Source organism: Coregonus clupeaformis, chromosome 14, assembly GCF_020615455.1.
Source record: "Coregonus clupeaformis isolate EN_2021a chromosome 14, ASM2061545v1, whole genome shotgun sequence".
Lineage (NCBI taxonomy): Eukaryota > Metazoa > Chordata > Actinopteri > Salmoniformes > Salmonidae > Coregonus > Coregonus clupeaformis.
Genome location: NC_059205.1, coordinates 38,859,485 through 38,871,946, shown reverse-complemented (window position 1 = coordinate 38,871,946; position 12,462 = coordinate 38,859,485). Strand labels below are relative to the sequence as shown.

At 43.1% G+C, this 12,462-nt stretch overlaps 1 protein-coding gene across 2 annotated transcripts in view; it reads left to right on the top strand.

Annotated features, from left to right (window-relative positions):
• The window catches only part of b4galt2 (UDP-Gal:betaGlcNAc beta 1,4- galactosyltransferase, polypeptide 2), a 161,652-nt gene that overhangs the window by 120,176 nt on the left and 29,014 nt on the right, over positions 1-12,462 (top strand). For both annotated transcript variants that reach the window (XM_041896118.1, XM_041896119.2), the window contains one exon: positions 9,863-10,050. In XM_041896118.1, the coding sequence (XP_041752052.1) occupies positions 9,863-10,050 (188 nt within the window). The remainder of the gene's footprint in view (positions 1-9,862; positions 10,051-12,462) is intronic.

Sequence of the window (12,462 nt, the reverse complement as noted above, 5' to 3'; positions counted from 1 at the left end):
TACTTATGTCATGCAATATAATGCAAATTAATTACTTAAAAATCATACAATGTGATTTTCTGGATTTTTGTTATAGATTCTGTCTCTCACAGTTGAAGTGTACCTATGATAAAAATTACAGACCTCTACATGCTTTGTAAGTAGGAAAACCTGCAAAATCGGCATTGTATCAAATACTTGTTCTCCCCACTGTAGGTATTCAGACCCTTTACTCAGTATTTTGTTGAAGCGCCTTTGGCAGCAATTATAGCCTCAGGTCTTCTTGGGTATGACACTATCAATCAATCAATCAATTTTATTTTATATAGCCCTTCTTACATCAGCTAATATCTCGAAGTGCTGTACAGAAACCCAGCCTAAAACCCCAAACAGCTAGTAATGCAGGTGTAGAAGCACGGTGGCTAGGAAAAACTCCCTAGAAAGGCAAAACCTAGGAAGAAACCTAGAGAGGAACCAGGCTATGAGGGGTGGCCAGTCCTCTTCTGGCTGTGCCGGGTGGAGATTATAACAGAACCATGCCAAGATGTTCAAAAATGTTCATAAGTGACAAGCATGGTCAAATAATAATCAGGAATAAATCTCAGTTGGCTTTTCATAGCCGATCATTAGAGTTTAAAACAGCAGGTCTGGGACAGGTAGGGGTTCCATAACCGCAGGCAGAACAGTTTAAACTGGAATAGCAGCAAGGCCAGGCGGACTGGGGACAGCAAGGAGTCACCACGGCCGGTAGTCCCGACGTATGGTCCTAGGGCTCAGGTCTCTCAGTTGGCTTTTCATAGCCGATCATTTAGAGTTGAAAACAGCAGGTCTGGGACAGGTAGGGGTTTCGTAGCCGCAGGCAGAACAGTTGAAACTGGAATAGCAGCAAGGCCAGGCGGACTGGGGACAGCAAGGTGTCATCATGCCCGGTAGTCCTGACGTATGGTCCTAGGGCTCAGGTTCTCAGAGAGAAAGAGAGAACGAGAGAATTAGAGAGAGCATACTTAAATTCACACAGGACACTGGATAAGACAGGAGAAGTACTCCAGGTATAACCAACTAACCCCAGCCCCCCGACACATAAACTACTGCAGCATAAATACTGGAGGCTGAGACAGGAGCGGTCCGGAGACACTGTGGCCCCATCCGAAGAAACCCCGGACAGGGCCAAACAGGAAGGATATAACCCCACCCACTCCGCCAAAGCACAGCCCCCGCACCACTAGAGGGATATCCCCAACCACCAACTTACAATCCTGAGACAAGGCCGAGTATAGCCCACAGAGGTCTCCACCACAGCACAAACCAAGGGGGCGCCAACCCAGACAGGAAGATCACGTCAGTAACTCAACCCACTCAAGTGACGCACCCCTCCCAGGGACGGCATGAAAGAGCACCAGCAAGCCAGTGACTCAGCCCCTGCAACAGGGTTAGAGGCAGAGAACCCCAGTGGAGAGGGAACCGGCCCGGCAGAGACAGCAAGGGCTGTTCGTTGCTCCAGCCTTTCCGTTCACCTTCACACTCCTGGGCCAGACTACACTCAATCATATGACCTACTGAAGAGATAAGTCTTCAGTAAAGACTTAAAGGTTGAGACCGAGTCTGCGTCTCTCACATGGGTAGGCAGACTGTTCCATAAAAATGGAGATCTATAGGAGAAAGCCCTGCCTCCCGCTGTTTGCTTAGAAATTCTAGGGACAATTAGGAGGCCTGCGTCTTGTGACCGTAGCGTACGTATTGGTATGTACGGCAGGACCAACTCGGAAAGATAGGTAGGAGCAAGCCCATGTAACGCTTTATAGGTTAACAGTAAAACCTTGAAATCAGCCCTTGCCTTAACAGGAAGCCAGTGTAGGGAAGCTAGCACTGGAGTAATATGATCAAATTTCTTGGTTCTAGTCAGGATTCTAGCAGCCGTATTTAGCACTAACTGAAGTTTATTTAGTGCTTTATCCGGGTAGCCGGAAAATAGAGCATTGCAGTAGTCTAATCTAGAAGTAACAAATGCATGGATTAATTTTTCTGCATCATTTTTGGACAGAAAATTTCTGATTTTTGCAATGTTACGTAGATGGAAAAAAGCTGTCCTTGAAACAGTCTTGATATGTTCGTCAAAAGAGAGATCAGGGTCAAGAGTAACGCCTAGGTCCTTCACAGTTTTATTTGAGACGACTTTACAACCATCAAGATGAATTGTCAGATTTAACAGAAGATCTCTTTGTTTCTTGGGACCTAGAACAAGCATCTCTGTTTTGTCCGAGTTTAAAAGTAAAAAGTTTTCAGCCATCCACTTCCTTATGTCTGAAACACAGGCTTCTAGCGAGGGCAATTTTGGGGGCTTCACCATGCTTCATTGAAATGTACAGCTGTGTGTCATCCGCATAGCAGTGAAAGTTAACATTATGTTTTCGAATAACATCCCCAAGAGGTAAAATATATAGTGAAAACAATAGTGGTCCTAAAACGGAACCTTGAGGAACACCGAAATGTACAGTTGATTTGTCGGAGGACAGACCATTCACAGAGACAAACTGATATCTTTCCGACAGGTAGGATCTAAACCAGGCCAGAACTTGTCCGTGTAGACCAATTTGGGTTTCCAGTCTCTCCAAAAGAATGTGGTGATCGATGGTGTCAAAGGCAGCACTAAGGTCTAGTAGCACGAGGACAGATGCAGAGCCTCGGTCTGACGCCATTAAAAGGTCATTTACCACCTTCACAAGTGCAGTCTCAGTGCTATGATGGGGTCTAAAACCAGACTGAAGCATTTCGTATACATTGTTTGTCTTCAGAAAGGCAGTGAGGTTGCTGCGCAACAGCTTTTTCTAAAATTTTTGAGAGGAATGGAAGATTCGATATAGGCCGATAGTTTTTATATTTTCCGGGTCAAGGTTTGGCTTTTTCAAGAGAGGCTTTATCACTGCCACTTTTAGTGAGTTTGGTACACATCCGGTGGATAGAGAGCTGTTTATTATGTTCAACATAGGAGGGCCAAGCACAGGAAGCAGCTCCTTCAGCAGTTTAGTAGGAATAGGATCCAGTATGCAGCTTGAAGGTTTAGAGGCCATGATTATTTTCATCATTGTGTCAAGAGATATAGTACTAAAACACTTAAGTGTCTCTCCCGATCCCAGGCCCTCGCAGAGCTGTGCAGATCCAGGACAGCTAAGCCCTGGAGGAATACGCAGATTCAAAGAGGAGTCCGTAATTTGCTTTCTAATGGTCATGATCTTTTCCTCAAAGAAGTTCATGAATTTATCACTGCTGAAGTGAAAACCATCCTCTCTTGGGGAATGCTGCTTTTTAGTTAGCTTTGCAACAGTATCAAAAAGAAATTTTGGATTGTTCTTATTTTCCTCGATTAATTTGGAAAAGTAGGATGATCGAGCAGCAGTGAGGGCTCTTCGGTACTGCACGGTACTGTCTTTCCAAGCTAGTCGGAAGACTTCCAGTTTGGTGTGGCGCCATTTCCGTTCCAATTTCCTGGAAGCTTGCTTCAAAGCTCGGGTATTTTCTGTATACCAGGGAGCTAGTTTCTTATGACAAATGTTTTTCGTTTTTAGGGGTGCAACTGCATCTAGGGTATTGCGCAAGGTTAAATTGAGTTCCTCAGTTAAGTGGTTAACTGATTTTTGTCCTCTGACGTCCTTGGGTAGGCAGAAGGAGTCTGGAAGGGCATCAATGAATTTTTGTGTTGTCTGAGAATTTATAGCACGACTTTTGATGCTCCTTGGTTGGGGTCTGAGCAGATTATTTGTTGCGATTGCAAACGTAATAAAATGGTGGTCCGATAGTCCAGGATTTTGTGGAAAAACATTAAGATCTACAACATTTATTCCATGGGACAAAACTAGGTCCAGAGTATGACTGTGGCAGTGAGTAGGTCCAGAGACATGTTGGACAAAACCCACTGAGTCGATAATGGCTCCGAAAGACTTTTGGAGTGGGTCTGTGGACTTCTCCATGTGAATATTAAAATCACCAAAAATTAGAATATGATCTGCTATGACTACAAGGTCTGATAGGAATTCAGGAAACTCAGAGAGGAACGCTGTATATGGCCCAGGAGGCCTGTAAACAGTAGCTATAAAAAGTGATTGAGTAGGCTGCATAGATTTCATGACTAGAAGCTCGAAAGATGAAAACGTCATTTTTTTTTTTGTAAATTGAAATTTGCTATCGTAAATGTTAGCAACACCTCCGCCTTTGCGGGATGCACGGGGAATATGGTCACTAGTGTAACCAGGAGGTGAGGCCTCATTTAACACAGCAAATTCATCAGGCTTAAGCCATGTTTCAGTCAGGCCAATCACATCAAGATTATGATCAGTGATTAGTTCATTGACTATGACTGCCTTTGAAGTGAGGGATCTAACATTAAGTAACCCTATTTTGAGATGTGAGGTATCACGATCTCTTTCAATAATGGCAGGAATGGAGGAGGTCTTTATCCTAATAAGATTGCTAGGGTGAACACCACCATGTTTAGTTTTGCCCAACCTAGGTCGAGGCACAGACACAGTCTCAATGGGTATGGCTGAGCTGACTACACTGACTATGCTATTGGCAGACTCCACTAAGCTGGCAGGTTGGCTAACAGCCTGCTGCCTGGCCTGCACCCTATTTCACTGTGGGGCTAGAGGAGTTAGAGCCCTATCTATGTTGGTAGATAAGAGGAGAGCACCCTCCAGTTAGGATGGAGTCCGTCACTCCTCAGCAGGTCAGGCTTGATCCTGTTTGTGGGTGAGTCCCAGAAAGAGGGCCAATTATCCACAAATGTTATCTTTTGGGAGGGGCAGAAAACAGTTTTCAACCAGCGATTGAGTGCTGAGACTCTGCTGTAGAGCTCGTCACTTCCCCTAACTGGGAGGGGGCCAGAGACAATTACTCGATGCCGACACATCTTTCTAGCTGATTTACACGCTGAAGCTATGTTGCACTTGGTGACCTCTGACTGTTTCATCCTAACATCGTTGGTGCCGACGTGGATAACAATATCTCTATACTCTCTACACTCGCCAGTTTTAGCTTTAGCCAGCACCATCTTTAGATTAGCCTTAACGTCGGTAGCCCTGCCCCCTGGTAAACAGTGTATGATCGCTGGGTGATTCGTTTTAAGTCTAATACTGCGGGTAATGGAGTCGCCAATGACTAGGGTTTTCAATTTGTCAGAGCTAATGGTGGGAGCCTTCGGAGTCTCAGACCCCGTAACGGGAGGAGTAGAGACTAGAGAAGACTCAGACTCAGACTCCGACTCGCTACATAATGGGGAAAACCGGTTGAAGGTTTCTGTCGGCTGAATGAGCGACACCGGTTGAGCATTCCAACAGTATTTCCCTCCAGAAGCCATGAGAAAGTTGTCCGGCTGCGGGGACTGTGCGGGGGATTTATACTAACATTACTGTCTGTACTTACTGGTGGCACAGACGCTGTTTCTTCCTTTCCTACACTGATATTACCCTTGCCTAACGATTGCGTCTGAAGCTGGGCTTGTAGCACAGCTATTCTCGCCGTAAGGCGAGAATTCTCCCTGTATATTATGAGTACAGCGAAGTACAGCGACTGCAATTAGAAGACATCATGTTAATGTTACTACTTAGCTTCGGCTGTTGAAGATGTTGATGAACCATGTCCAGATAAAGCGTCCGGAGTGAAAAAGTTGAATAAGGGAAAAAAGTTGCGATGGAAAAAAGGAAAATAACGTAAAGTTGGCAGCTAAAACGCACAGGAAAATGACTCTTCTGTCTCGGGATAAACGTCCGGGGGTGAAAAAAGTTTAACGAAAAAAGATGAGTGAGGACAAAACTAAAAAAGTTGGTAAATTTGTTGAACACAGAGATTGATTAAACGTTTATTAAAAGTAAAACGTGAATAGTTTGTTAGGTAGCCAAGTAGCAACAAACAGCAGAGCAGCACGGAGACAATGCGGAAGCGAGACGGAAGTCACGTGGCGAGGGTGAAATGTTCACACTGGTTCACATCAGACCTTCTCTCCAATTTGACAAGCTTGGCACACCTGTATTTGGGGAGTTTCTCCCATTCTTCTCTGCAGATCCTCTCAAGCTCTGTCAGGTTGGATGGGGAGCGTCACTGCACAGTTATTTTCAGGTCTCTCCAGAGATTTTCGATCGGGTTCAAGTCCGGGCTCTGGCTGGGCCACTCAAGGACATTCAGAGACATGTCCCGAAGCCACTCCTGTGTTGTCTTGGCTGTGTGCTTAGGGTCGTTGTCCTGTTGGAAGATGAACCTTTGCTCCAGTCTGAGGTCCTGAGCACTCTGGAGCAGGTTTTCATCAAGCATCTCTCTGTACTTTTCTCCACTCTACCATAAAGGCCTGATTGGTAGAGTGCTGCAGGGATGGTTGTCCTTCTGGAAGTTTCTCCCATCTCCAACTAGGAACTCTGGAGCTCTGTCAGAGTGACCATTGGGTTCTTGGTCACCTTCCTGACCAAGGCCCTTCTCCCCCGATTGCTCAGTTTGGCCAGGCGGCCAGCTCTAGGAAGAGTCTTGGTGGTTCCAAACTTCTTCCATTTAAGAATGATGGAGGTCACAGTGTTCTTGGGGACCTTCAATGCTGCAGAAATGTTTTGGTACCCTTCCCCAGATCTGTGCCTCGACACAATCCTGTCTCGGAGCTCTACGGACAATTCCTTCGACCTCATGGCTTGGTTTTTGCTCTGACATGCACTTATTATATTATAGACAGGTGTATGCCTTTCCGAATCATGTCCAATCAATTTAATTTACCACATGTGGACTCCAATCAAGTTGTAGAAACATCTCAAGGATGATCAATGGAAACAGGATGCACCTGAGCTCAATTTTGAGTCTCATAGCAAAGGGTCTGAATACTTATGTATATAAGGTATTTCTAAAAACCTGTTTTCGCATTGTCAATATGTGGTAGTGTGTGTAGATTGATGAGGGAAAACAATTATTTAATCAATTTTAGAATAAGGCTGTAAAGTAACAAAATGTGGAAAAGGGGAAGGGGTCTGAATACTTTCCGAATGCACTGTACATGTCCTCAAAGATGAAGGCAGACGGGAGGAGGCGAGATCAGGTGGGACCATTCTAGCCAATGAGAGGGCAGATACACGTGTGAACAACAGGCCATAGAGATAGATACAGTAGAGGACTCATCTTTGTACAGTGAGGGAAAAAAGTATTTGATCCCCTGCTGATTTTGTACGTTTGCCCACTGACAAAGAAATGATCAGTCTATAATTGTAATGGTATGTTTGTTTGAACAGTGAGAGACAGAATAACAACAAAAACATCCAGAAAAACGCATGTCAAAAATGTTATAAATTGATTTGCATTTTAATGAGGGAAATAAGTATTTGACCCCCTCTCAATCAGAAAGATTTCTGGCTCCCAGGTGTCTTTTATACAGGTAACGAGCTGAGATTAGGAGCACACTCTTAAAGGGAGTGCTCCTAATCTCAGTTTGTTACCTGTATAAAAGACACCTGTCCACAGAAGCAATCAATCAATCAGATTCCAAACTCTCCACCATGGCCAAGACCAAAGAGCTCTCCAAGGATGTCAGGGACAAGATTGTAGACCTACACAAGGCTGGAATGGGCTACAAGACCATTGCCAAGCAGCTTGGTGAGAAGGTGACAACAGTTATTCACAAATGGAAGAAACACAAAAGAACTGTCAGTCTCCCTCGGCCTGGGGCTCCATGAAAGATCTGACCTCGTGGAGTTGCAATGATCATGAGAACGGTGAGGAATCAGCCCAGAACTACACAGGAGGATCTTTTCAATGATCTCAAGGCAGCTGGGACCATAGTCACCAAGAAAACAATTGGTAACACACTACGCCGTAAAGGACTGAAATCCTGCAGCGCCCGCAAGATCCCCCTGCTCAAGAAAGCACATATACAGGGCCGTCTGAAGTTTCCCAATGAACATCTGAATGATTCAGAGGAGAACTGATTGAAAGTGTTGTGGTCAGATGAGACCAAAATCGAGCTCTTTGGCATCAACTCAACTCGCCGTGTTTGGAGGAGGAGGAATGCTGCCTATGACCCCAAGAACACCATCCCCACCGTCAAACATGGAGGTGGAAACATTATGCTTTGGGAGTGTTTTTCTGCTAAGGGGACAGGACAACTTCACCGCATCAAAGGGACGATGGACGGGGCCATGTACCGTCAAATCTTGGGTGAGAACCTCCTTCCCTCAGCCAGGGCATTGAAAATGGGTCGTGGATGGGTATTCCAGCATAACAATGACCCAAAACACACGGCCAAGGCAACAAAGGAGTGGCTCAAGAAGAAGCCCATTAATGTCCTGGAGTGGCCTAGCCTTTCTCCAGACCTTAATCCCATAGAAAATCTGTGGAGGGAGCTGAAGGTTTAAGTTGCCAAATGTCAGCCTCGAAACCTTAATGACTTGGGGAAGATCTGCAAAGAGGAGTGGAACAAAATCCCTCCTGAGATGTGTGCAAACCTGGTGGACAACTACAAGAAACGTCTGACCTCTGTGATTGCCAAAAAGGGTTTTGCCACCAAGGACTAAGTTATGTTTTGCAGAGGGGTCTAATACTTATTTCCCTCATTAAAATGCAAATCAGTTTATAACATTTTTGACGTTTTTTTCTGGATTTTTTTGTTGTTATTCTGTCTCTCACTGTTCAAATAAAACTACCATTAAAATGATAGACTGATCATGTCTTTGTCAGTTGGAAAACTTACAAAATCAGCAGGGGATCAAATACTTTTTTCCCTCACTGTATATGTGCCATTATAGTGTATGTGACCGCATGGACTGTGCCATTGTGGCTATCTCCATTTTAAAGTAGACAATTGTATTCTTCTTCATTGGCTGATTGCTCCCAACTCATAGGAGTCACCTACTCCCCACCCAGTTGACCACTTAAAAATTGTGGAAGCCCTCAATGGCAATGTCCATGCTAAAACGTGTTATATCCATGATGAGTCCTCTATCTATCTTAAAGAAAACAGGCACAACTCTGATATAAAGTGGTTTTCTTTTTTTCAAAGTTGCCTAAATGCCACGTGCGTCCACTTATATCAGTGTATTCGTAACAACCTAACCATTACAAAACTTCTATTAAATCAGATAAACCTCACGTAGCAAATTACCAATTAAATGTTTTGTTGATCAAATTCGACACTCATTGACCTTCATACAAAAATTCCTCACATCGTGGGCTTATTTTCATGGACAGTTTTTGGCGGAGTAAAACCTCTCACTTAGCCTCTTCCTCTCTCTTATATTGAGCAGGGTCCCCGCCTCTTTCGCCACAGGACTTGTCTGTCTACGACAGATGCAGTGTGATTGGACCTTCTGTAGTGAATTGCTTATCCAGCAAATTCCCATTGTGAGACACCTTACTCTATTATCAGAGAACCGGGGTTACGCAAATAACCTTAAGATTTTACCTGAGGATTATTTGGTTGAATCTCTGGTATTACAGGATTACAAGGGATTACGTGTTGAACTAGATTATGAGTTCAAATCTTAAAACTGATACGGTACTTTACCTGAGACACTATGATTGGATCTGTTATCAAAATAAGGGAAGCAAGTTGTGATGCAGTATTTTTTACATAGCATAGTTTAATTTTAGTTGTCGGACATCTGATGTAAGCCATTCTTCCTGTGGAGTTCTCTACAACATGTTTCTTTGTCAATATACTGTGTTTATGCACACAATGATCTGAGAGTTATATCAACACAAGCTTGCTATTTAGGCTTGCAAATACCTCCTACAGAACCCGATATGTTAAGTCCATCAACTATGACATTTTTGCTTGAACTATGGCAAATGTAACTTAATTCCCCTACAGTAGATCTCAGTGTGTCCATCCGTTTCTGACCAGTGTTTTTTCTATGTTATCTTGCAGCTTGGTGAGGACACTTTCAACAGAGCCAAGCTCCTGAATGTGGGCTACACAGAGGCCCTGAAGGATGCAGAGTACGACTGCTTTATCTTCAGCGACGTGGATCTCATCCCTATGGACGACCGTAACCTCTACCACTGTTACGACCAGCCACGACACTTCGCCATCGCTATGGACAAGTTTGGCTTCAGGTAGGTCAATTGTATTATGGACTGTCACTCGCACTTATATTTTACTCTGAATGAAATCTGTTGTTAGTTTTTCAAGCCTATATTCTCCAATCTCCTGGCGTTTTAAATTTATTGATTTGGAAATGTGCATGCTTTTAAAGGGATAGTTCTTATATAAAAGTTTGAAGATATTGTTTTGGGACTGCACACATTATTTTTACAGGATGATGTAACCTGTTTTGCTGAATATAATGGTGAGATTCACTAAAGTAAAAGCAAAAGTACTATCTGAGACTCATCTCCAGTTCTTTTGACTGAGTTTGAAAGGAACTTTCATTTTGCCTTTCATTGGATTCCAGACAACTCGCCCAATGCACTGTGATGTTAAATTTTCAGTCTTTGTGTATGGGGCCAAAGGGCAACCCAATCCTAACACTTTCTAACAAATCTATTTAATATACACCATCACAATAAATCCATTATTTATTTTAGGCAGGTCTAAAGAAACATTATGATATGAAGAAAATGTATTTCAGAAGAACAGAATATGAGTTGGCCTACTGTATGTTATCTGGCTATGCTCCATGCCATAGGTTGTAGGCTTGTTCATTTAGCAGACAAGATATGCTATCAATCCGCTGTGATTATTTTATATTATATGATTTTATAGTAAGAAGAATATAATTGAACTTAGCTGAATAAAATACAAAGGATATTTTTCCCATTACGGAGCGAATGCGCATATAAAGTGGCTATGTTGGGTGTAAAAGTGATAATTTGAAACAGGTCCTATATGCTAGATTTAGAGTTACTTGGCAGCTTTAGTTGTGCATGATACACACCTTAGAATGTCTTAGAAATGAAAACATATACAGTATGGGCTGCATGTTGTGACTATAGGCTTGCTTTCTGTTCCTTGCCTCAGGCTACACACGCTGTTCTCTCATCAAGTGATCATATTTTCACCCATCAGACTATTCTCAATTGTATCTTGTCTTTATTAATATGTAAAATGTGTTTTGATTTAGAGTGGCCCATTATTAAATGGGCAAGGGAAAAAATACATGTAATCTGTATGCATCTATAGCGAATGGAGGCCATGCGCTTTCCCGCTGGTCCGTTTTCTAGGCTACTTCGGTTTTATAGCGGAGCATGTGCTTAATATGAGCAGCTGAGAAAGAAATATAAGCATGCTTTCGCTCCCCGACAGGTGATATTCCGCCCAAACTCTGTATGCCATGGGCTCTCCAACCTTGTTCCTGCAGCTACCCAGTGCTTAATTTGGGAAACAAGTGAAATCTGTTCGGGAACATGATAGTAACATGTTTTCGCAAGGAAACATATTTCACTAAAATGTTGACAGCCCGTCTGCGCGCTCAATAAAGGAATAAAGGAGAGAGAGGAGGAGATGGAAACGCATGGTGGTGAGAAATGCTGTATAGCTTAAGGTAATGTGCCACCCAATTAATTATGAAAATATAAAACAAATCCCTATTACTAGGCTATTCAAATTCACTAATTGTAGGCAAACTGTAAGCCGCCCTGCACAATCAATGGCTTGCGAAGGTATTCACCCCCCTTGGCATTTTTCCTATTTTGTTGCCTTACAACCTGGAATTGAAATTGATTTTTTGCAGGTTTGTATCATTTGATTTACGCAACATGCCTACCACTTTGAAGATGCAAAATAAAAATGTTTGCAGCTCCTTCAGGGTTATCTTTGGTCTCTTTGTTGCCTCTCTGATTAATGCCCTCCTTTCCTGGTCCGTGAGTTTTGGTGGGCGGCCATCTCTTGGCAGGTTTGTTGTGGTGCCATATTCTTTCATTTTTTAATAATGGATTTAATGGTGCTCCGTGGGATGTTCAACGTTTCAGATATTTCTTTATAACCCAACCCTGATCTGTACTTCTCCACAACTTTGTCCCTGACCTGTTTGGAGAGCTCCTTGGTCTTCATGGTGCCGCTTGTTTGGTGGTGCCCCTTGCTTAGTGGTGTTGCAGACTCTGGGGCCTTTCAGAACAGGTGTATATATACTGAGATCATGTGACAGATCATGTGACATTTAGATTGCACACAGGTGGACTTTACTTAACTAATTATGTGACTTCTGAAGGTAATTGGTTGCAACATATCTTATTTAGGGGCTTCATAGCAAAGGGTTGAATACATATTCACACACCATTTTTCCGTTATTTATTTTTTATACTTTTTTTAAACAAGTAATTTTTTTCGTTTCACTTCACCAATTTGGGCTATTTTGTGTATGTCCATTACATGAAATCCAAATAAAAATCCATTTATATTACAGGTTGTAATGCAACAAAATAAGAAAAACACCAAGGGGGATGAATACTTTTGCAAGGCACTGTACCAACAGCATCGCTTAGGGCTATACGTTCTCTCCCAGACTCATGGATATACATTTTGGAGCG